Below are 23,931 nucleotides of genomic sequence, written 5' to 3' on the forward strand. Positions count from 1 at the left end.
TGCAGACCAGGGGGCCACCTGAGTCACCCTGGAAGAGGAAGAAGCACTGATGGTTATTGGCTCTGACGTAGGAATGGGTACAGGAAGGGGGAGGTGGATGGGACTCACATAGCAGGAGTCTCGGCCCTCGCTGCCTGCGCATAACATGTCCCGTAGGATGATTCTCTGATCACGATTGCGGTGGCCGGAGGCATTGTGGTAGAGCTGCTCACAAAGGTCATTGTCCACTATCTTCACCTGCACCTGCTGCAGGCGGTAGGGAGGAGGCAGTGATGCTGGGGAGAAGAGAGGTGGGACTGGTTGGTGCACAGATACCCCCCAAAGCCATCCCATGACCCTACTGCTCCACCTGGGAGTTGAGGGGAAGCCTATCTCCAGCGTAGCTCTGTCCCTATCTAAGGCCAGATGCCTATCCGAGCTTCAGTTTCTACTTTCTGAAGAAGAATATGTGGATGCCAGTCTGAAGTGTTCACCCATAACTGCTTGGACACATGCATTCTGTCTGCTTGTCTGTCAAGGGCCAAACAAAAGGGTTTGTTTGCTGGCATTTTCTCCAAAATACTTTATTATTAGTTGGAAAATAAGAACCAATCCTTCCACCTCAGAATCTTGATTTCTGGGCCTCAGATGAATTGGCCTCAGATGCTAGGACTCCAACAGATGTCTAGAGTAACTTGGAGATGTAGCTAGATTAGTCCATGTTGGTCCGCAACTCTCTCTTTCCTCTTTGGGTCTTACTCCCAGGACCTTGGTACCACCCACGAAAAATCCTCAGATGGCAAGTTTGTTCCCACAGCTCACATCCTTCCCCAATACTTACCGTACATGCTCACTGTACCCCAGCCAGTCACCCAGCACTCATCATTCTGGTTGATCTTAAGAGACCCAGAGGTCAGTATGACAGGCTTGATGTTGGCAGAGCAGTCCAGGGGTTTCTCCAGCCGGAGCAGAGCCACGTCTGAACCCAGGCCAGCATTGACATAGTCCCGGTGCATGATGACCCGGCTTACTCTCAGCAGCTCCTTGCCACCATAGAGGTAGACATCCCCAGCATGGATCCGGAAGGATGATGGGTCAGCATCTCTCCTGAGGGCAGAAAGAAGCTGTGACGACATATTCTAGTACGGTGGGGGCGTTGGCCCCGCCCTTCTGATTTACCCCTCATCCTACCCAGCACTGGATGACAAAGGAACTCACTTGTGAATGCAGTGGGCAGCAGTCAGCACCCACTGTGGGTGAATGATGGAGCCCCCACAGATGTGCACCCAGGAGGCTGTGTAGTAGCTGTAGATCCTTAGGCTGACCTGCCATGGCCACTTCCCCTGCGGGGCGCTGTTACCCCCCACGATGCCCACCAGTACATCCTCAGACACAGGTTCTGCAAGCAACAGGTAGAATGTCAGGAGCCCGTGCCCAACCTGCCACCCACACTGGGGTAGAGCAGGTCATGCGCATGCCCCCTAGAGTCCTGGGGACAGGGCTTCTTGGAGGCTCTGTAGAATGGAAGAAGTGCTGTGGATAACGACTCACCTGGGGTTCCAGCAGCGGTACACCCAACAAAGAGGAGGGTCAGACACAGCAGGCTCCACATCTGTAGGGAGAAGCACAGGGGCCGGGAGTTGGAGGGGATTGGAAGTAGCCTGGGTCAGGATGGAGAGGACTTGAGCATGATTCTGGGAACATGAACATGAGCATGGAGAGGTGTGGAGGGGACTGGGCTTGCCTAGGTTGGGATGTTGAGCATGGAAATCAACAGTCAGTGGAGGTATCTTGGAAAGGAGAGGATGGTGCCCTTACCATGTCCGGTCTCCACAGCTTCCTCCTGCTTAGGCCTCTCAGCTCCTTTATCCTCAAGCCCCAGGAAGTGGGTAGGGGGCTTGGCCTGGCCACTGCTTGGAGGAAGAGCTGGGAGGAAGTGGCATATGACCTCAGGAGAATGGGAGGGGAGACTTGGAGTCCTTTGCTACCAGGGTTACATGGGTGTCACCACCTGTTTGCAGCAGCATCACCAGGAATGTTGGGAAGAGACAGAAGTGCCAGATATCCTGGATGCAGCCTGTGTCTTATGGGTGAGACAATCCACCATCCATCTAGTTAATTCTGAGACTTCAGTGGAGCAAGTCCCCCACGCTGGGAACACACAGCCATACTCAACACATGTCACAAAGAGCTTCAGGCCTAAGGGTCCTTGGCTAAGTGTGCACTGTCCAGCCCCAGACAGTGCATCCTGCAGAAATTGCCCAGGGCATCCTGCAAGGGTCTCCTTGCTGCTTCAGTGAACAACTGAGGTTTAAGAACCCAGTGCTGGTCAGGGACACCCACAACCCAGGACTGTGGCTGCTCTGACTAACTTTACTGCCAAATCCAAGAACAGATGTTGCCTGGAGCCCACAGTGGGCCAAGCCAAGCTCTCCTGTTTGTGGACCAATTAGACAACACTTGCCTGTAGCTCTGGCCACTGTAGTGTTCGGGTGGTTGAAGGGCCAAGTACCAACGGATAGGCCATGTGCCTGCCCCACTCCTAACTCTACAATGGAATTTGCCCTTTTAGGGACAAAGGGACACATAGCTAGTCTGATTCTGGAAGCTCTGTGTTCCTGGCAGGAACCCAGAGATCACATGGATCCCATCCCGAGCCCAACCCTTCACAGCTAGGAGAGTATGCCCCGAGGATACATCATCAGCCAGCATCCATGGGCATTTCTGGTTTGGAGCCTGTGACAATGTCACGGGCACACAGTAGGCAGAAGCCAGCCGTGCTGCCAAACTCAGAGCACTCCCACTTTACAGTTTACAGTGTCCCATTAAAATGACCCCAGTTCTACCACAGACACAGTCTGTCCCACCCATCTTGTGGCTGAAGCAAAGATGCCAAAGAATTCTAGACCTCGGCTGAGAATTTGTCAGTAACTGGCTCCCTATAGCATCCCTGCTGTCAGCATAGGAGGATCAGGACACCCATTGTCCCCTCCATAGAGGCTCTCAGAAGCAGCTCAGATCCAGAGTGGGACTCACCTTTGTTCTAAAAATACCAAGTCCCCTTGTATAAGAACTAGCTGCAGGTGTTGTGAGGCCCTCAAGAACGGCAGGTGTGCCCAGAACTTCCCAGGACACACATTCTGGGAATTCAGTAGCAGAAGTATTTCTCACAAAGAAGCAAGACAGATGATTCCCATACCCCTGAGCAGGATGAAGGGTTTATATGCTAAACTGGACAAAGGTGACCCACAGCTACCTCAAACCTGAACCCTGAACCCTGGCTTTCTCAAACACTTTAGCAAGTCCCACATCAGTAAAAAAAAAAAAAAAAAAAAAAAAAAAAAGACAATATGGGCATCAGAACCTGGCGGGAAATGCTTAAATGGCTATCATAACAACAGCCAAGTCATTGCCACATCCAGTGATAGGATCAGATACAGCCAGCAGCCATATAGCCGTGGGGTACATCTGTTAGCACAGGGGCCACAGACTGGCCAACCAGAGGGTCGTAACCAGATTCTGGTCTCAGGGATGCCGTTAGAAGGATGTGGCTACCCAGGGCTTTGTTGCAAGAAGGGATGTTGGGCAGAAGCTGGGACAGGGGAACAGCACTGGGCACCAGGGTCTCAGAGCAGTGTCTACCCAGGAGTAGCGGAAAGGCAAAATCGTGTTTTTCTTGTATGTCCAGCCCTAGGGACAGGGAGAATGTATTAGTGATAATCTTAGCACTGGGCAAGGTGCTTCTGAAAGATGTGAAATGTCAAACTGGAGGATCAGCAGTTAGCTAGCTCCCTGATGGAATGACAGGGAGGGGAGCAGCACTAGGAGTAAGACAGCAAGAAGGCTGGAGAGACGGCTCACCAGACGGTAAGTGTTAAGAGCACTTACCGCTCTTGCAGAGGACCTGATGTCCGTTCCCAGCATTCATATGCACAGCTCAGAACCATCTGTAACCCCAGCTCCCGGACTTTTCAACCCTTTGGCATCTTTGGGTTTCTGCACATGTATAAATCTATACAGAGACCCCACACACACACACACACACCTAAAAATAATAAAAATAAACCTTAAAAAAGGCAAACTTCTAAGATGACAAAAGCCCAACTTCTTAACCCCCTCCTGACCTGAGACGAAAGCCTGGCAACTTAAAACAAAGGCATAATGGGGGCTTTTTCTCCCACCAAGAGGGCTCCTGTTCTGATAAGTTGAAGGTCTGTCTGATCAAGACACTGTTAATGAGAATTCTGGAAAAACCAACTGATTGGTTACATTTACAACGATGTGGAGAAGCAGGAATGTTGCAGCTGCAGAAGCTAGTTAATTTATCTTGGACTAGATTTAGTCCAGAACAGCCTCCTTGTCCACCTGTGTCAGAACTAGCATCCCGTGACTAATAGGTAAAAATCATTGGAATCTATTAACTTACAGACCATAAATGTGCTTACTTCCTGTCTCCGTGTGTTTGCCCTTCTGCGTACACCCCATTGACCAAGACTTAAGTTTGCCTTGTCCAGACTCTTCAGTTGGAGTGGTGATCTCTTTCTCTGCGACCCAGAACTTTTTTCTTTCTTTTTTAAGCAGTTTTGTTTAAAATTGATTTATTTATTATGTATTCCTGCACACTAGAAGAGGGCATGATGGTTGTGAGCACCATGTGGGCACTGGGAATTGAACCCAGGACCCTTGAGAGAGCAGGCAGTGCTTTTAACCACTGAACCATCTCTCCAACCCCCAGAATTTATTTCTAACCATGTCATACTCTTAAATTTTAATTTTTGTTTATTTGCTTGTTTATTTATTTATTTATTTACTTGGTTTTTTGAGACAGGGTTTCTCTGTGTAGCAGTTCTGGCTGTCTTGGACTTTTTTTTGTAGACCAGGCTAGCCTCCCAGTTGCTGGGATTAAAGGTGTGCACTACCATCGCCCAGCTATTTACTTATATTTTTAAAATGTTATATATATATATATATATATATATGGATATTCTGTCTGCATGTATGTGTTAGGTCTCAAACCTGGAACAAATGGCTGAGGTGCCTATTAAACATTTCAAAGTAGACAAGCTCACTAGACTCTCCCTGAACCCCTCAGTCCCTACCTGATACAGGGTCCTCCTGGCTGGAATTCCCCACCCCCTACTCCAAACTTCTTCATCCCAGGGGCTGGCATGCCCTTTCCCCAGCTTTCCCCTCCCTGTATAATCCAACCATTTTGGTCTCCTGGTCTCTCAGGTCTTTCCTTTGCCCTCTTAGCTGCTGCTTCTAGTTCCCTCTCCCTTTTCCTCCCCATCTCCTCACGTGGCTGGGGTCAGGTCTGCTCTGGGCTTTCCCAGACTTCCTTTCTTCTGGCTATGCTCTCCCACACAGCTACAATAACCTTTCACCTCCACCATGCCTAGGAGCAGCCCTGTCCTTTCTCTGTATTTCTTTTTCTCATCATCATCGTCTGTGCACCCCTTGCATGCCAGATGTCCATGGAAGCCAGAAGAGGGTAGAAGAGCCTCTAGAACTGAAACTATGGGCAGTTGTGAGCGCCATGTGGGTGCTAAGAATCAAACCTGTCCTCTGGAAGAGCAGCTAGTGCTCTGAATCGCTAAGTCGGCTCATTTTAAGCTGGTGATCACAACTGGAACACCTTTTTAAAATGTTTGAGCGTGTGTGTGAACACCTTTAGGGTCATTTTGGACTACTTAGTGGCGCCTGTTTCTGTGTCTTTTTTAAACCTAAAGTCCAAGGATAAAAAAAAATTAAACTTAAGGAAAAGAAGCAAATTTTTCTAGACTTTACCTCTGAGAGGATTGTTATAGGGAGCCTACCAGAGATGATCACTCAGACACAGTCTATAGACAATTGAAAGTCTTTATTCCAGCCGATTGGGACTACACCCTAGCCATACCCTGAAACTAAATAACAAGAATAGAAGCTGCTCTCATAACCGACTTGCTCACAACTGAAAGTAGGTCAGTAAAAAAAAAGTGTAAAGCCAGTCATTGTGGCACACATCTTTTATCCCAGCACTTGGGAGGCAGAGGCAGGTGGATCTCTGCATTTGAGGCCAGTCTGTCTACAGAGTGAGTTCCAGGACAGACAGGACTATACGTAGAACCCTGTCTCAAAAAAATCAATCAATCAATCAATCAATCAATCAATCAATCTAGCACATATCTTCTTCCTTCTGCTGTGTCTCTGTGCTTGTTAAGAAGTTAAATGAGCTACATGTGAGTTTTAAGAGAGAAACAGTGCCAAGTTAGTTAATGTGTGGCCATCACATGGAATTGCTTATGGTTTCAGAACACTACATTTGAAAAATAAAAGTCCAAGACTCACAGGCAGAACCTCAGTAGGGTGCCTTCATCTTCTTTGACATTTATTAAAGAAAGAGAGCGAGAACCCTCCAGGAGAGCATGGCCTGGGTAGCCTAGTTCAAATCTAATGTTAGCTTGCTTATAAAAACCTGTTTCTGTAAATGCTTTCCCTCTGGTTTGTTCTATGTAGCTTTAACGACTGCTCTTCCCAGAGGCTAGCTAGAAGTACTGTGGCCTGCACTTATTTTAAAATGTAACTGTTCTTGAACAGTGCTGTTCTCACTGGCAACGTGAGTTTGCTTTAGGTGATACAGAGTAACCTAATTCCTCTGTCTAAGCAGCAAGATAGACTGTATTGCTTTGTTTTGTTGGGGGAGAGGGGTCTCACAATGTATCCTTGGCCGGCCTTGAAGTCACTATGTAGACCAGGCTAGTCCTAAACTCATAGAGACCCACCTGCCACTGCCTCCCAAGTTCTGGAATTAAAGATGTGCTTCACAAGATAGGTTTTGGTTAGGTTTTAATATTTTATTTATTCTTATTTTATGCATATGAATATTATCTCTGTATGTAAGTGTACCACGTGTATGCAGAACCCCTGGAGACCAGAAGAGGATGTCAGATCCCCTGGAACCAGAGCTATCATTGGTCTTGTTAGGTCCAAGGCAAGCCTTCAAAATTGGCAGTGCCGATGACAATGTCCTAAACAGTACTCGATCAGGTAAACAGGATGTTACTGGGTAAACAGAAACCCAAGCTCAGCCGCCCTCAGGGATCTAGTAAGGTGGACTTCAGCTACCAGGAAAGTCATTCCTCCCCACTTCCAGCTGATGATCAACTCTCCTGGGCAAGGGCCCCTAGTTCCTGATTAACACAACAGCCTGCCACAGATCACAGCCCCGGTGCCAACCCCCAGGCTGGAACCCCCAGGTTCCTCTGCACCTCTCTCCTCCCATCACTGCCTGTCCTCTCTGAATTGACAAGGTGTTTCCCTGCGGGCTGCTGTTCTCTGCCCCCGAGAGGCAGCCTGGCAGTTTGATTCCCCAAATATGCTTATCTTTGTATCCATGGGGCGGTCTAGTTTCATTGAGCCTTTGGTTACGGTTGTGAACCACGTGAGTGCTTGAAACCAAGCAAGTATCTCCAGAAGAGAAGCCCAGTGCTCACGATCACTGAGCCATCTCCACAACCCCTACTAGATACTCTTAAAGAAATTGTTTAGTAGCTGGGCAGTGCTGGCGCACACCTTTAATCCCAGCACTCAAGAGGCAGAGGCAGGAGGATCTCTGTTAGTTCAAGGCCAGCCTGGTCTACATAGTGAGTTTCAGGACAGGCTCCAAAGCTACACAGAGAAATCATGCCTCGAAAAAAATAAATAAAAATAAAAAAGAAAGAAAAGAAAAGAGGGGGCTGGAGAGATGGCTCAGTGGTTAAGAGCATTGCCTGCTCTTCCAAAGGTCCTGAGTTCAATTCCCAGCAACCACATGGTGGCTCACAACCATCTGTAAAGAGGTCTGGCGCCCTCTTCTGGCCTTCAGGCATACACACAGACAGAATATTGTACACATAATAAATAAATAAATAAATAAATAAATAAATAAATATTTTTAAAAAAGAAAGAAAAGAAAAAAGAAAAAATTGTTTAGTGCTGTGTTGTCAATGACTGCTCAGCCTGGTCTACCAAGTGAGTTCCAGAACAGATAGGACTGTAACACAGAGAAACCCTGTCTCAAAAAAAAAAAAAAACTAAAAGAAAAGACAAGACTGTATGTTATATTCAGAAGAGTTCTGCTATGTTTTCTGATGTCTGTGTTTCAGATTTTCAGCTACTTAGGGAACATCTTAAAATCAAGGACTATTTAAAGATTGGCCTGTGGTGACATCTTTAAATGCTTTGTACACAACTATTTTCAGTTGACTTTAGTACATTTAACACCCGAGTGTCTGACTAGAAACATGCTTGGCTGTTTCTAAACTTCATATATTATGTAAAAATTACAGAATTGTAAACGTCACGCTGTTGTTCAAGGAAGAGGCTGCAGCAGGTCAGAGCCAGCCTGAACAGTGGGCACATCTCAGCATGCCCTGCTTCCCTCTGTCACAGGGACCGTCGTGCCAACTGATATGAGCACAGAGGACAAGACGAGCACTTGGGTTTTAGTCTAGTCTACCTGGTGGTCGTGTCTTTTCCCATTGGCTGGGGTCCTACCTCACAGTCTTTTGTGGTTGGCTAGTTTCAAAAGACTTAATACAAAGAAAATGAAGGAAAAGGGGAAGAGATTGGCCCTTTAGGACTTTAGCGAAAAACAAAAGTTTTACCAAGATGGGGAATCAAAACATTTGCATAAAGGTTTTATGAGGTGGGGGGAAATAAAGAGATTTTAGTTTTTATCATAAGCACAAGATTTATATATAGTATTTGATTTAAAGAAAAAAGATGAGATCTGCCCGCCTCTGCCTCCAGAGTGCTGGGATGAAAGGCATGCGCCACCACTGCCCAGCTGATTCTGGGCTTCTTCTTTTTTTTCTTAAAAAAGAGGGGGGGGGGTGCTGGAGAGATGGCTCAGTGGTTAAGACTGCTCTTCCAGAGGACCAGGGTTCAATTCCCAGCACCACATGGCAGCTCACAACTGTCTGAAGATCCAATTGCAGAGGATCTGACACCTTCACACCAATGCAAATAAAATAAAGTTAAATAAACCATAAAAATATTTTTTTAAAAAAGGAAAACAAACTATTTTTTTCATTATACATACCAATCCAATTTCCCACTCCCCTCCCTCCTCCCATTCCCTCCACTTACCTCACCCCACCTCCATCCACTCCACAGAGAGGGTAAGGCACATTGCTTTGGGGAAGGTCCAAGGCCCTCCCTACTACATCTAGAGTGAGCAAGGTATCCATCCAAAGAGAATAGGCTCCCAAAAAATCAGAACCAGCAGTAGGGATAAATCCTGGGGTGGCACAGGTTTTTAATTCTAGCCTTGAGGTAGACGAATCATCAATTTGAGGCAGCCTACCTAGTGAGCTTACCCTGGATTTCAGGTGAGCTCTAACTCCCATTGTAAGAGTTCTTTTTTTTTTTTTTTTTTTTGGAGACAGAAGGGAACGCAGAGAGAACAGAGACATGGAAACCCAGCAGAGTTTAGTGATAAAGTCACAGTGACAGCATGTGGACCTGGAGAAACTGGAAGGGACAAGGGCCATGCTCTGAAGCCAGTGCTGAAAACTTGGTCTCAGACACCCCAAGATGAGAGTCCACCCTGGGTTTATGGTGCATGGCCACAACAGATACAAGAAAAAGTTATGTGTGCACCTAGAGCCTCTGGTTCTCCAGAGAGACCCAGATCACGTGAAGAAGTGCTATTCCTCTAACAGAAATTTAATTAGACTCCCTCCTGCACGGGATAGAGCTCAAAAGGAGGCAGCAGCTTCAAGCCAGGGCAACCCAGGTTGACTCTGCCTTGGCTACCTCCTGACCAAGGAGATCTGAAAATACCCCTGATTTTTGAGGCCAAGAAGCCTACCCAATGCGACAACTGGGACATTGGAGAGCCTTGCTTCTACCCATTTGTTTCCACACTGCTAGCTGGCTCTCTGGGAAGGGACAGGGAAGAAAAGATTGTGCAATGCCCCCTCTTTCTCTCTATACTAAAGCTCCAACTTACCGTTTTCAAGAAGCCACACACACACACACACACACACACACACACACTCACTCACACACACACACACACACACACACACACACGCACACATGCACACAGTCAGCCAGCACTGGTCATTTGAGTTGAAAGTCAAGTTTTCTTTTGGCAGAGAGGTTGGTTTGTACTTAGATAGGAGGTTAGTCAGCTTCAGCAGGGCCAAGTCAAACCTCTTATTAAAAACGTTGAAGTTGGGGTGGATGATGATCTTGCTGGTGTTCAGAAGTTCCTGCTCCTTGTACAGGAATATTTCCCCCCACCTGGACCCGGTATAAGGCTGGGTTGGCATTCTGGCTGTGGGAGGACAGATCCTGGGTGGCTTAGAGGCCTGGGATAGCCCACTGTACATCCTACACCTAGTAGGTGCCCCCAGCAGTGTCTCACCTTTGGATGCAGTAGGCAGCAGTGAGTACCCACTGTGGATGGATGGTGGATCCCCCACAGATGTGCTCCCAGGAGCCCGTCCTGTAACTGTAGGTTCTCAGGCTGACCTACCATGGTCACCTCCCCTTCTGGCTACAGTGGGCTCCCACGATGCCCACTGGCTTGCTTTTAGAGACAGATACTAAAAATGATGTGAACAAGTCAAACAATAAGAACCAGCATCTTGTCACCCCCATCCTGGACCAGATGTTGCTATCCAATGCTCGGGTAAGCCTTAAGAGTGAACAGTTGGTGGTCAGGATAGTGTTTCTCATGCAAAGCAGTTACTGAGGTCAGAACTTACCAGAGGCCATGGGCACAGGGCTTCCCAGGCAGGAGAGAGCCAGGAACAACAGCAAGAACACCTGCAGGGGGGTGGAGCTCTGAGAAATGCAGAACCTCAGTCACCACAGGGACCAGGTACTGCCACTCATCTCCTTGGATGCCTCCTCAAAATCCCTTTGTCCTCATGAAAGAATAGGTTGGACTTGGTGTAGCCTTCCCACAACCAAGATGATGCTCAGAATATAGACCTCTGTATCTCCCTGTTCTGGGCTCACAGTACTCTTGACAGGAACCCAGAGATTACCTGGATCCAATCCCCAGTTCAGCACTTCACAATTGGGGGAGTGTGCCCTGAGGAGACATCATCAGCCAGCATCTGTGGGCATTTCTGGTTTGGAGTCTGTGACGACGTCACGGGCACACAGTCGGTAGAAGCCAGCGGTGCTGCCAAACTCAGGGCTCTCTCACTTTACAGTTTACAGTGTCCCATTAAAATGACCCAGTTCTGCCACGGACACAATCTGTCCCACCCATCTTGTGGCCAAAACAAGGATGCCAAAGAATTCTAGGCCTAGGCTGAGAATTTGTCAGTAACTGGCTCCCTACAGTGTCCCTGCTGTCAGCGTAAAAGGATCAGACACACTGTCCCCTCCACAGGGGCTGTCAGAAGTGACTCAGAGCCAAGCAGGCGACTCACCTGGGCCCCAGAAACACCAGGTCTTCTCGAATGAGAACCACCACCAAGGTGTCTGTGAGACCCCCAAAACAGGTGGGTGTGTTCAGATTGCCTATGGCACAGTGTTTTTTGAACTCGGTGACAGGAGTATATCTCAGATGGAAGTAAGACAGACAATTGCTACACCCTTAGGCAAGAGGATGAGTTTATATGCTAAACTGAGCAAAGGTGGCCCAGCTGGAGTGAATCCTGACTTCTCAAACACCATAAACATGTCCAATGGCAGTAAAAAGACAACCTGGGCATTAGAACTGGGCAATAAACACTAGGATGACATCTTAATGACTGTTCATGCTTCAGCGTTGGCACCTGTGCCAGGGTCGCCTGACTGACAAGATAGAAGTGAGGGCCGGCGTGGACATGGTTAAGCAATGTTAGGTCTCTTTTTTGCGGTGAGACATGATCCTCTGAACAAATCATCTCCATCAGATTCTCTTGGCTGATTGCAAGAGGCCATCACTATTATCAATTGTTGCTTGTTGACATTTCCTCAAAAAGGGAGCAGAGATCCAAAGGGTCTTTAGATCCTTTCCTGGGACTGAAGAAACAGCTGTGATTGTCAGAGAGCACAGCACCACCGAGGTAAAATTTCCCATGTTTCATTGGGACAATAGGAATGTGTTTCCTCAGGTTCAGCACACAGAAGCCAACTCGAGGGGACCAAGCTACGTGCTGAGCTTGTCAAACTTGGTGATATTGTAAGCATCATTCTGATGGTCCTGGTTTTGAGGGAATGAAAAATGCAAGGCTGAAGAGGGATGGAAAGCAGCTGAGTCTTGACACCTTGTGGCAGGGTTGAATCCCTGCAAAAGATGCTGAAAAGACATTGCTTTTAGAAGAAAAAGCCTGGGCTGGAGAGATAGCTCAGAGGTTAAGAGCACTGGCAGTTCTTCCAGAGGTCCTGAGTTCAATTCCCAGCAACCACATGGTGGCTCACAAACACCTGTAATGAGATCTGGTGCCCTCTTCTGGCCTGCAAACATAATGCAGGCAGAACACTATATACATAATAATAAAATAAATCTAGAAGAAGAAGAAGAAGAAGAAGAAGAAGAAGAAGAAGAAGAAGAAGAAGAAGAAGAGGAAGAAGAAGAAGAAGAAGAAGAAGAAGAAGAAGAAGAAGAAGAAGAAGAAGAAGAAGAAGAAGAAGAAGAAGAAGAAGAAGAAGAAGAAGAAGAAGAAGAAGAAGAAGAAGAAGAAGAAGAAGCAGCAGCAAAGCAGCCTCAGCTGCAGCAGAGACTCCATGTATCGAAGATACCAGGACCACGGGCTGTCTGTCAAGGAGCACTGCTGGTGTGGTCTGGAGCTGGGCTAGGGAGGATCTCCACGATGAAGAAAACAGAGATGTGGGACTTCACGAGCCCTTTGGAGCCCAGAGGATTGTGCGTGGGTCCCATATGTCAGAAATTGAACTACAGGATTTGGATTTACACTGATGAATTTTAGTTTTGCGATGGTGTGATTTTCTTTTCTTTTTCACCTGGAGGGTTTCTTTATGGAGGGGAGGGGAGGAAGAGAGGGGAGAGAGACATAGAGAGACAGAGGGAGGCACACAGAGAAACTGAGAGACAGAGAAACAGAGGGAAAAGGGCAGGGGCTGGGGAGAGGGGGAGAGAGAGAAGAGGAAGAGAAAGAAGAGTTGACATGATTTTATTTATGCTCCAGTTCTTTCCATTAGGGATAAGAAAAATTAAATCTATAACTTTTTTAAATATTTATTTATTATGTATACAATATTCTGTCTGTGTGTATGCCTGCAGGCCAGAAGAGGGCACCAGACCCCATTACAGATGGTTGTGAGCCACCATGTGGTTGCTGGGAATTGAACTCAGGACCTTTGGAAGAGCAGGCAGTGCTCTTAACCTCTGAGCCATCTCTCCAGCCCCTAAATCTATAACATTTTTTTAATTTCATAGGATCTCATGGTTGAGAGTCTGGGGGCTTTTTGGAGTTGGACTTATTTGATATCATCTTAACAGATGAGACTTTGGAGACAAGGAATGGGAAGTTAGGGCTTAAATGACTTGTTTGTGCATCAAGTTGACAAGTTAGTTTTGTCAAGATGACTGTCTTAGTCGGTGCTTGATTACTGTGAAGAGACACCATAACCATAGCAACTCTTTTTTAATATTTATTTATTATTATGTATACAATATTCTGTCTGTGTATATGCCTGCAGGCCAGAAGAGGGCACAGACCCCATTACAGATGGTTGTGAGCCACCATGTGGTTGCTGAGCCACCATGTGGTTGCTGGGAATTGAACTCAGGACCTTTGGAAGAGCAGGCAATGCTCTTAAGCTCTGAGCCATCTCTCTAGTCCAACCATAGCAACTCTTACAAAGGAAATAATTTAACCGGGTCATGCTTTTTCAGAGGTTTAGTCCATTGTCATCATGGCGGAGACCATGGCGGTGCACAGGCAGACACGGTCCTAGAGTAGATGAGAGATCCAGATCCACAGGCAGCAGGAAGTGTTGGGTCCACGAGGGTCACGCAAGGATGCAGACAGACCACCAAATCTGGTGAACCAGAAGCAAAGTTTATTCCAGGAAAAAAATGAAAACTTAAAAAAAATAAATCTCCATGGGCACAAAAAGCTCATCAGCTAACTGATACCACAGCCTGAGTTTGGGCTTGGAAGGCTGTGGCAAAGGACAGCTTCCGAACCCTCCCTTTTGTAGTAAGGATTAGGCAATAACAAGGGAATTTTTACAATCTCAAGGTAAAACTCAGATACAAATTGTCCTTCTTTGCAATTTCCATTAACAGAGGTTTTCAGTTAAGCTAGTGTTTGTATTCAGTCTGTTGTTTTTCCTTTGCCTTCCCTGACGTGACCAAGGCTCTGCAGCTCCCCAACACTTTTTTTTTTTGCATGGCAGGAAAGGGTATGGGACAATATAAAACCAAAAAATCAAAAGTCACGTACATCCCAACATTTAAAAGTTAACTCACATCAATTTCTGGTCATGAGTGGCCAGGGGGCGGGTATCTAAAAGCTGATCCTCAGTTTGCAGTGACCCTAAGTTTGCACAGGGCCCCTTCAGTCTGGCAAATAGAGCTATGGGTAACCCACTGTTAATAGTTAATCGTTAAGCTGCTGAGAAAGCTGCTGACAGTCTGCTCTCATTCTCCTAGGCTTACTTACAACTTTATATTTCTTTATTTCTATATTCTTATTTTTGCAATCTACATTTTAATATTCTTATTCTTGGACTCTTCAGGAAGAAAGAGACTCTGAGCTTGGAGTGGACTTTCTGACCTCAAAGCTCATCCCCAGTGACACTCCTTGATGTGGGATTCCCCTCTGTATATTGTGAATATCATTTGTTAATAAAGGAACTGCTTTGGGCCTATAGCAGAGCTATAGGAGAAAGAGCTAGCTGGGGAAAACTAAATGGAATGCTGGTAGACAGGAAGCAATGTCAGAGAAAAGCCATGGAGCTGCTGCCAGAGACAGACGTGCTGAAACTTTGCTGGTAGGCCACGACCTCGTGGTGATGCACAGGTTAATAGAGATGGGTTAAATTAAGATGTAAGAGTTAGCCAATAAGAAGCTAGAGCTAATGGGCCAAGCAGTGATTTAAATAACATAGTCTCTGTGTGATTATTTCTGGAGTCTGGGCAGCCAGGAAGCAAACAAGCGGCCTCCCACTGTTCTCCTAATCTTTTCAAACAGAGCCATTTCCTGGTGACCACGCCCTCAAATCTATGAGCCTATTGGGGGGTCATTCTTTTTTTTTTTTTTGGTTTTTTTTGAGACAGGGTTTCTCTGCAGCTTTAGAGCCTGTCCTGGAGCTAGCTCTTGTAGACCAGGCTGGTCTCGAACTCACAGAGATCCGCCTGCCTCTGCCTCCCCAGTGCTGGGATTAAATGCATGCGTCACCACCGCCTGGCTTATGGGGTCATTCTTACTCAGACTTCCAGGGTGACACAGTCTAGAGTCACCTGGAAGAGAGTCATAAGGAAGAAGTATCTAGCTCAGGTTGGCCTGTGGGCGTGTCTGTGTGGTACTGTCTTGGTTGTTAACTGACGCAGGAAGAGCAAGCCCACTCTGAGTAGCACTATTCAGGAGCGAGCTAGCTGAGAGCAAGGGGTCAAACAATGATCCATATTTTTATTCTCTTTCCTGCCTTTGTTTCCCTTCAATAACAGATTGTGACCTGTAGTCGTGAGCCAAATGAACCCTTTCTGCCCAGCATTGCTTTGCCAGGATGTTTTATTAGGAGCACCAGAAGTGAAAGTGGACGGCCATGTTAATGCGACTCTGCTCTAGTGGCAAATGCCCTCTGGATGTGGGAGGTAGAGAGTACAGGGGTTCAGGGAGGCTAATTAGAGAAAAGCGTTGTCCATGCGGAGCCATCATCCCCGTACTGGGTGAACCTTACAGTAAAGTAGCTTTGGAGTTATCCCCACTTCAATAACCCCTCACCTGTGTTCTAAGTAAGCCCAGTAACACTAACTGGTTCCCCCAGGGTGAGCTTTAGTGGAATCATACTTTTGAGAAGGGGGTCGACATTTTTGGTCTCTCCAGGGAAGGGACACTCTTTTTTTTTTTTTTTTTTTTTTTTTTTTTTTTTTTTGGTTTTTCGAGACAGGGTTTCTCTGCAGCTTTTTTTAGAGCCTGTCCTGGAACTAGCTCTTGTAGACCAGGCTGGTCTCGAACTCACAGAGATCCGTCTGCCTCTGCCTCCCGAGTGCTGGGATTAAAGGCGTGTGCTACCACCGCCTGGCTGGAAGGGACACTCTTAACAGGTGACCTCCACCAAGACCCTAGGGACAAGACCAAATGATATTGCCAAGGCCACTTGACCAGAGCTGGGCCCTGCCTTGGGTTTTCTATCATTTATCTGGTTTGAGGGCTATGTTTTCCTGAGCACCCTGAGTATCCTTAGCAAATGCTGTCCAGCTGAGCTCTCCCCACAGCCCTGGCATTGTTGGAATCCTACTAAAACTCAGCTTACATGAGGTGATGCAGACTTTGGGAGTCTAGTCTGCAGGGAGTCTCAGAAGACCAGAAACTGGATTCCTAGGCCTTGTCACCCACTGGTGCCCTGCAGTGCTCCTGTGCTAGCAGATGTGCCCCGGGATCACGGCGCTGCAGGGAGCTCAGGGAGCATGCGCCACACCAGACCCGGCTTGAAAAAGAAAAATAAGAGCATGTTAATGCATCTGAACTTTATAATTGCATTGTGTGGGGTTTGTGAGTTTATCTTGTTTTGATCAGATGGCTGCACATCTGTCCAGCTGTCTCCAATTTTCAATGTCACCTAGCAGATCTGCCACAGGCATATGGACCTGGATTTTATCTCGGAGGCCTCTCTTGCTACAGTAGGGCTTGTCTTGTCATCTTTTTGTTTGTTTGTTTGTTTTCTCACACTCGATGGGAGATTTATTACAGATGTGATTTGGTGGGTTGCAGGACGGTACAGTGGGAGCCCTCAGGCATGCGTGGGCTGCCCCTTGTCCAGGGACCACAACCATGACCATCTTCCACCTCACCGCTATGGGAGAAGAGCCACTTCTCTGCTACCATGTCGTCAAATTCATTTGCATTACATTTGATGTAAATCACGCTTCTTTGAAGAATGTACCTTCCGGTGGCCAGGGAACCTGAATTTGGCTCTACACAGGATCTCAATCACATGTTCCTTAGTCTAGTTTTGTCCATGGACATAATGAGCTGGCCAGTGTGAACCCTGACTACTGTGCTCTGGGGCTTCCCAAAGGCGCCTGCTTGGAGTCCAGTTTAGGGACAACATTGAGATCAGAGATATTAATATCCATCAGAAAACTGTCTGCAAGGTCCCTTGGGGTGGCCCATATAGGAAATCCGGCTGCACACGTTCCCAAAGAGGCTGCTCCTGACAACCACCGCACACTAGGTCCCCATGAGGAGAGGAACCTGGTTGGTTTAATTGGCTTCAGGGTCATTATTGATTTGAGGCAGGATCTCTGTAGCCCAGGTTAGCCTTGACTCACCACAACCTTCCTGTCTGTGTTTCTTGAATGCTAGGATTATAGGTATGAGCCAACACACATGGCCTCATTGAATTACTTACTTCCTGGAGGTTTCTGGTACACCCCTTCCTCCAGAAAGCCTTGGCAATGTCTGGTTCTTGCCTTTTGAGACTCTATGGCGCACTATTCATTTAAATTTGGCCAAACTACTGCACGTTTTTTTTCCCACACAGGCACAAAGAGAAACTAAACCAATGATTGAGGTTTCCTAGCTGTCGAGACAATGTCTATAGAGACGATTCATTGCAGGACCCATGGGGGAGAAGGGTGGTTTGCATAAATCCGTTGACAAAGTGCTGTGACTCGTGTTCTGAGTTGTAATGAAAGAAAGCAATTTCCCTTTACAAATATTGGAACAAACATAATTGATGATGACATGTTTAGGAGAGTCACCCTGCCCTGAGGTCACAGAATGTAACTTTGGCAGTGAGAATGTAGCTTCATGGATGCTTGGATTTGTTTGGTTTGGGTTTTTTGTTTTGTTTTGTTTTGTTTTGTTTTCCAAAGCAACCGTGTGCACCTAAATTTTTTTAATAAAAAAGAAAACAAACTATCTTTTTTTCATTATGCATTACAATCCAAGTTCCCACACCTTCCCCTCCTCCCATTCCATCCACACACCCTCCCACCCCACCCCATCCAATCTTCAGAGAGGGTAAGGCACATTGCTTTGGGGAAGGTCCAAGGCCCTCCCTAGTATATTTAGGCTGAGCAAGGTATCAATCCAAAGAGAATAGGTTGCCCAAAAGCCAGTACATGCAGTAGCCAGTGGCCCCTCAGTCTGCCCCAGCCATGCATCTGTCAACCACATTCAGAGGGACTAGTTTGGTCCTATGCTTGTTTCTTCCCAGTCCAGCTGGTGTTGGTGAGCTCCCATCAGCTCAGGCAGACTGTTTCAGTGGGTGAACCCATCGTGGTCTTGACCTCTTTGCTCATATTCTCATTCCTCTCACTCTTCAACTGGACCTTGGGAGCTCAGTCAAAGAGGAATGAGAATATGTGCACCTACATTTTGAAAATACTTTTGTTCTTTGGCTTATGACAAAGACATCATTTTGTCCCCTAAGCAACCCAGTTTCCTTCATCTTAAAATAAGATGTTTACAAAGAAAACATAGCCAAGGGTGTAGCTCAGTTAGTAGTACTTTCGTAGCAAGCATGAAGCCCTAGGTCCCACCCCTAACACTGTATAATCTGGGTATGGTGTAAATCTGTGATGGCCAGCGCTGTAGAGGCAAAGGCAGGAAGATCAGAAATTCAAGGTCATCGTCAACTAGGCAGTCTGGTGAAGGACAGTGAGCGCTCCATATGATCCCATCTCGAGAGAATCACCGTGGCCAGGGGTGGTGAATCTGCCCGGGAATGGTGATACCTCCAGCCATATTCCCAGAGTCAAGAGAGGGTGTCTCAGTCTCATGAGCACCCCAGGTGGAAACGGGGAGTACCCAGCAGAGTAGGACATGATGACCTATCTGGCTAAAGGTTGTTGGGCTTGGGTGTGTTACAATGCGTAGGTGACCAGGGAGGGTGAAGAGCTCCTCACTGGGCCTGCATCTGATACGGGCAAGTGGAAACAAAGTGGTAAGGCGTGACCGTCACCATCATGAGGCCCTGTGTTTGGCCTCAGGTGACAAGTTCATAGCCACTGGGATAGACGAGGCTTCCGTGCTCCACCCAGGCCCTGGCCCAGGACTTCAGGTCAGCTGGAGCCCTGTGTTGTGACCTGTGTGAGCTCTGAGAACACCCCTCACTGCGGATCACTGAAGTGTTCCCCATAACACCCCTACGTCCAACCCTAGCTGCAGTGTGGCAGCCTGTCCTGTAACGAGGCTACACTGTCCCCAGTCTGCCTCACAGACCGGACAAATGCGGATCAATGGTGGGCAGGACCTCACCTTGTCAGGGATATCTAGATGTGTGCATCTCTGCCCACTACTTAAGCCTCAGCCTCTCTTCGGGACCCTGATGATAGACTCAGAGAGTCTTTCTTCCAAATACGGTCACATTGAATAACTCCCCTTTTTCCTGCCTTTTATTATGAATTCCACCAGTTGGAGCTACATAATGAGACCGTTTAGGAATAAAGTGCCTAACTGATGCCACTGACCTGACCCTAGCAAGATGAACATAGGTGCCCTGGACCTCAAAGTCGGCCATAGCCTGGATGTGCTTGCAAGGGGAAGAAGAAGAAGGGAGATTCAGAGGGTCTCCAGTCAAGATCACCTGGCACTCCATTCTGTCTCCACAACAGCCCAACACAGCTGACCCTAAAACTCCCTCCAGGTGACACAGGCAGCCACACTGTCAGCTCAGGACGACATGCCAGTGCCACTTGGTCAAACGATTAAAGAGGCAGCAATTAGCTCAGACAGTTAAACCTTCCCCTGCCCAGGGTGTGTGTGTGTGTGTGCCCCCTCGCGTGTTGTGTGTGTGCGTGCACGTGCGTGTGTATACGTACATGTGTGTGCGTGTGCATGTGTGTGCGCGAGCATACATGTGAGCATGCATGTTTGTGTGCGCGTGTGCATACGCATGTGTGTGTGCGCTCGTGCGCACGTGCGTGCATGCGTGCACACATATCTAGCCTACCGTCGTCCCTGACTCGGATGAGAGGGACTCCTCTCAGCTCTGGGTCTGCACTGACCAGCTGCTGCCGGCAGACAGCCCTCTGGTTCCTGAGGAACTGCCTAAAGCGCCAGAAGTACTTGAGTGGAATGAGTAAGAGGCTGAGGAGAACATCTGGAAGCCCTGCAGCTTCCAGGGACCAGTGAAGCAACCATGAGAGTTGGTAGGAGGTAGAGCAGGCCACCCAGGGCCAGCAGCATAAACTATGGGGGATGCTTACAGCTGTATCTACTGCTTAACTGAAGGAAGCATAATCACGTGACACCTGTAGCTGGGAAAAACAGGAGTGCCAACACCCTGGTGTCAGCAGCAGACCTTAGTGTAGCCTCTCCAGCCCCACCACTGGGTGCCGGCCTCTGTTGCCCAGTTCCTCTGCTTGCTCCTCATTAAGAGGGGTGGTTGGGCAACTTGCTCAGAGCCCCGTATAAGCGGCAGCTAGCACCAATGTGGGAGCCCACAGAGACACCTAAATGTGTATTCCTGCTGATCATTCATTGGGTCCCCTCTGGCCTGCCTGCCACGGACACCTCCCTTGTGTCCATATAGCCAGCCCCTGGGCTGGGCTATGAGAAACAGAACAAGGAAAATCTAGGGTCTAGGAAGCCCTTTCCAGAGTGAGATGAGCCAGCCCGGATGGTGGTCACCCTGCTATCCTACCCAAAGTCAGGCCTGGTGTCAAGGATCAGGTTCCGTGTCCATGGGACAATTGGGTGGGGGTCAGCAGTCAGGGCACAGGTGTCCTCAGCAGGGCAGGGTCAGGTCACCAGTGCCTGACGCCCAGCACAAGAGGAAAACCGCTGTATTCTCTACATGATGCCATCACACCCAGCTCTATCTGGAAGAAGAAGGTCCCCTAGACTCCTGGACAGACAGCCCAGGGCCCAAGCCCCACCAACTCATGAGATCTGAGGGATTTTTAGAAGTTTAAGGAGTGGGGCTTCCCCCAACAAGGGAAGTAAGGTCACAGGCCCAGGTTGCTCCAGGATCCTGGGACTAGGACCCTAGCGAGCTGACAAGGAAGGTGAAGAACAAGGATGCTGGCCGGTTCCAGGGACTGCCCACAAAGTCCCTACCTCTTCCTGGGAGTGTCTCTAGTGGTCTCAGGCATCTCCTAATGTTCCTGAGATAGAGGCTAGAACTTCAAGATGCAGGGGTTGGCCACCAGCAGTGGCAAGAGGGGACCTTCCCTAGGCACTGGATGACAGACATGGGCCCCTGAAGAACCTGCCTCCTCTCGTGACATCCAGCTGGGATGGGGTGCGCAGGCATAACGACTGCAGGTGCCTGCAGATTTCAAAGCATCATGGGTAGAAATAAACACTTGAGAGGTACACTGTAGCTCGGTTGGCAGAGTGCTTGCCTGGCGTTCAGTTGTAGCCCAGAACCCATATGAGAAGCCAGGTGGATGTGGCAGTTCAGCTAAAATCCCCCCACTCAAGAGACAGAGATAGGATTCCTGGTGCAAGTAAGCTAGCTGAAGGTAAGCGAGATGAATGGGCAAGCTCTGGGTTCAGCCAGAGACCCTGCATTAGTGAATAAAGTAGAAAGTGATTGAGGAAGGTACTAATGTCAACCTCTGGCTTACACACACACACACACACACGCACACACACACACACACATGCACACAAACATGCACATAAAACATAGCAAACATGAAAGAGAGGAAGAAAATGGGACAGAAAGAAAAAAAAAGAAAGCCTCAATTCTTTAGAATTTGAATGACCACATGGACCCAAAAGGAGGCATTTGATGCCACTAAATGAGGGCTGAAGTGTTGGAGAGTCCCCCAGATCTGAGCTCTGCCTATGAATCCTGGAACCTGAAGAGGCAAGCGGGAGCAGCCCAGGACCACCCACATTGGAGGACTGGACTCCACAGAGTAGTGTGGACTAACTTAGTGACTGTGGGCACTTCTTCACAGTACAAAGGGCTCAGAGGCACTAATGGAAGATGCCTCACCCTCGTACAAAGCTCAAACTCAAACAGACATTGTTTAGACAATCCACCATTTAATGGAAAACAGGGGAAGGAGGATATATGGGCTGCCCAGCTACTTCTGAGAGATGTGGCTTTAGCTCCTCCCTCCCAGAGCTAAGGGACAGCAGAAACTTTAGACCAGGAGCACAGGGAGTTCTACTACCATGGAATAGGGAGGTTTAACAGGGTGAGGCTGGACCAGCAGGAGGAGTGACGGAGTCATCAAGAGTTGTTAGGCTTTCTTTCGTTGTACCAACCCCATCTGGCTCCATCGAGGGTTCTGGGAACTCGGGGACATAGCGATGGATCCAGGACACGTAGCTCATCACTCGGGTGTATACACCAGGGAAGTCAGGAAGTCCACAGCCTCTGCCCCAGCTGACCACACCCACCTGGACCCAGGAGCAGTTCCACCTGCATACCAAGGGGCCCCCGGAGTCTTGCTGTGTGAAAAGACAGGAATCAGCATTCCAGGCATCCCATGATGCCAGGGTGAATGGGTCCCAGTGTCCTGGGCCAGGAAGAGAGAGAGAAGAGAGGATAGTCGGGCCCTCACCTGGCAGGAGTCCCGGCCCTGCATCCCAGCACAAAGCATGTCATCTTTGATGATCCTGGTGTTGCTGTTCGAGGAAGAATTGGCCTGGTACTTCTGCTCACAGTCACGGTTTTCCACAATGGGGACTGATACTTCCCTCAGGTGGTAGGGTGGAGGTAGCGGCACTGTGAAGAAAAGTCATTGAGGACCAAAGATGGGGGCTGCTGCCTCTTTCCACCAGTGCTGACCGTGGACGTGAGGTCTCCCCAATACCCACTGTTGTTCTCGATGACACCCCAGCCAGTCACCCAGCAGGTCTTCTTTGAAGAGACCTTCTGGGAAGCAGCAGGGAGGGAGACAGGGTGGACATGCTCAGACAGCACAACTGGGGTGTCCAGTTTCAGCAGAGCAATGTCTGCACCCCCCGGAGCAGACAGCTTCTCACTGAACTTGGGGTGGCGGATGATCCTGGCTACTTTTCTCAGCTGGTCGTTTTCATAGAGCCTCAGCTGTCCAGCTTGGACCCTAAAGCCACAAGCCTCCAGTTCTTTCCTAGGAGACAGGACAATGAACCCCTCAGAGAGGTTGAAGGGCAGGGAAATTAACCTCAGAACATACATAGGGATCAGAAGGTCTCAGAAATCCTGTCTCCCACCAGGAATCCTGTCCACAAAGTACCACCCACCTACCAACGTCCATCTGCTCCCAGCCAAGGGAAGGGGGTCACCCTACTCACGGCTGCACACAGTGGGCAGCAGTCAGCACCCACTGAGGATGGATGAGTGAACCCCCACAGAAGTGTTTCCATTTTCCGTACTCCATACTGTAGAACCTCAGGCTGACCTGCCATGGGAACCGACTGACTGAGACAGGGCAGCCCCCAACGATGCCAACCAACTCCTGTCCCGAACCGAGGTCTGGGGAAGCAAGTAGGAACATTAGACACCAGGCAGAGGTTTCCAGGGCTCAGGAGTCTGACACAACCTCAGGAGATCTGGAGCAGGAATCTGAGCCAGGGACAGAGGAAGGGCTCGGGGTTAGGACTCACCAGGAGTCACAGGTACTGTGCTCCCCAGACCAGGGAGGGTGAGGAACAGCAGCCACAGCATCTCAGAGTCACAGAGATCTCTGGTCCCAAACATCGGCTTCTGCAGCCAGGAGACCTGAGGGCAAACGTGCTAACAGATAGGAGCTTCACTCTGTCTCCCCTCAGGGCTCTCCAGGGTCCCATTTATCTTTCTTCCACAGGATGTGGGCATAGAGTGTAACATCTCTACTCTAGAGGGGCATGTTGTGGCCACACACGTCTTTCATTGGGACTGATATGAACTGAGCAGTGA

At 48.4% G+C, this 23,931-nt stretch overlaps 2 protein-coding genes, 1 non-coding gene and 1 pseudogene across 3 annotated transcripts in view; all 4 read right to left on the reverse strand.

The window, feature by feature from the left end:
- The window catches only part of LOC119811010 (serine protease 29-like), a 1,728-nt gene extending 137 nt beyond the window's left edge, over positions 1-1,591 (reverse strand). The window contains exons 1-5 of the mRNA XM_038324553.1: positions 1,531-1,591; positions 1,198-1,378; positions 821-1,086; positions 109-275; positions 1-28 (exon numbers count right to left, since the gene is read on the reverse strand). The exon at positions 1-28 is cut by the window's left edge and continues 137 nt beyond it. Of these exons, the coding sequence (XP_038180481.1) occupies positions 1-28; positions 109-275; positions 821-1,086; positions 1,198-1,378; positions 1,531-1,591 (703 nt within the window). The remainder of the gene's footprint in view (positions 29-108; positions 276-820; positions 1,087-1,197; positions 1,379-1,530) is intronic.
- Positions 1,592-5,273: 3,682 nt separating this feature from the next.
- Positions 5,274-19,686, reverse strand: LOC119811531 (annotated as a pseudogene).
- LOC119813820 lies at positions 17,224-17,359 on the reverse strand. Its single transcript, XR_005285268.1, has one exon. It is a non-coding gene; the product is annotated as a small nucleolar RNA SNORA70 (small nucleolar RNA).
- Positions 19,687-21,208: 1,522 nt separating the features above from the next.
- LOC119811532 (mastin-like) lies at positions 21,209-23,700 on the reverse strand. The gene is made up of 6 exons (XM_038325448.2): positions 23,640-23,700; positions 23,328-23,508; positions 22,869-23,143; positions 22,613-22,776; positions 22,241-22,499; positions 21,209-21,360 (listed from the first exon to the last, which is right to left on the reverse strand). The coding sequence occupies exons 1-6, from the start codon at positions 23,698-23,700 to the stop codon at positions 21,209-21,211; spliced, it is 1,092 nt and encodes a 363-aa protein (XP_038181376.2).
- Between the last annotated feature and the right edge of the window lie 231 nt (positions 23,701-23,931).

This window comes from Arvicola amphibius, chromosome 4, assembly GCF_903992535.2.
Source record: "Arvicola amphibius chromosome 4, mArvAmp1.2, whole genome shotgun sequence".
In the NCBI taxonomy this organism is placed as follows: Eukaryota; Metazoa; Chordata; class Mammalia; order Rodentia; family Cricetidae; genus Arvicola; species Arvicola amphibius.

What these genes read in the sequence shown, in the direction of transcription:
- LOC119811532 (XM_038325448.2), bottom strand. Translation starts at nt 23,700, where the DNA reads ATGCTGTGGCTGCTGTTCCTCACCCTCCCTGGTCTGGGGAGCACAGTA. An exon ending in GGGTGTCATCGAGAACAACA is followed by an intron (nt 22,777 to 22,868) that starts GTGGGTATTGGG and finishes TTTTCTTCACAG; the next exon opens with TGCCGCTACCTCCACCCTAC. An exon ending in TGCTGGTCCAGCCTCACCCT is followed by an intron (nt 21,361 to 22,240) that starts GTTAAACCTCCC and finishes TGAAATCTGCAG; the next exon opens with GCACCTGCAGTCGTTATGCC.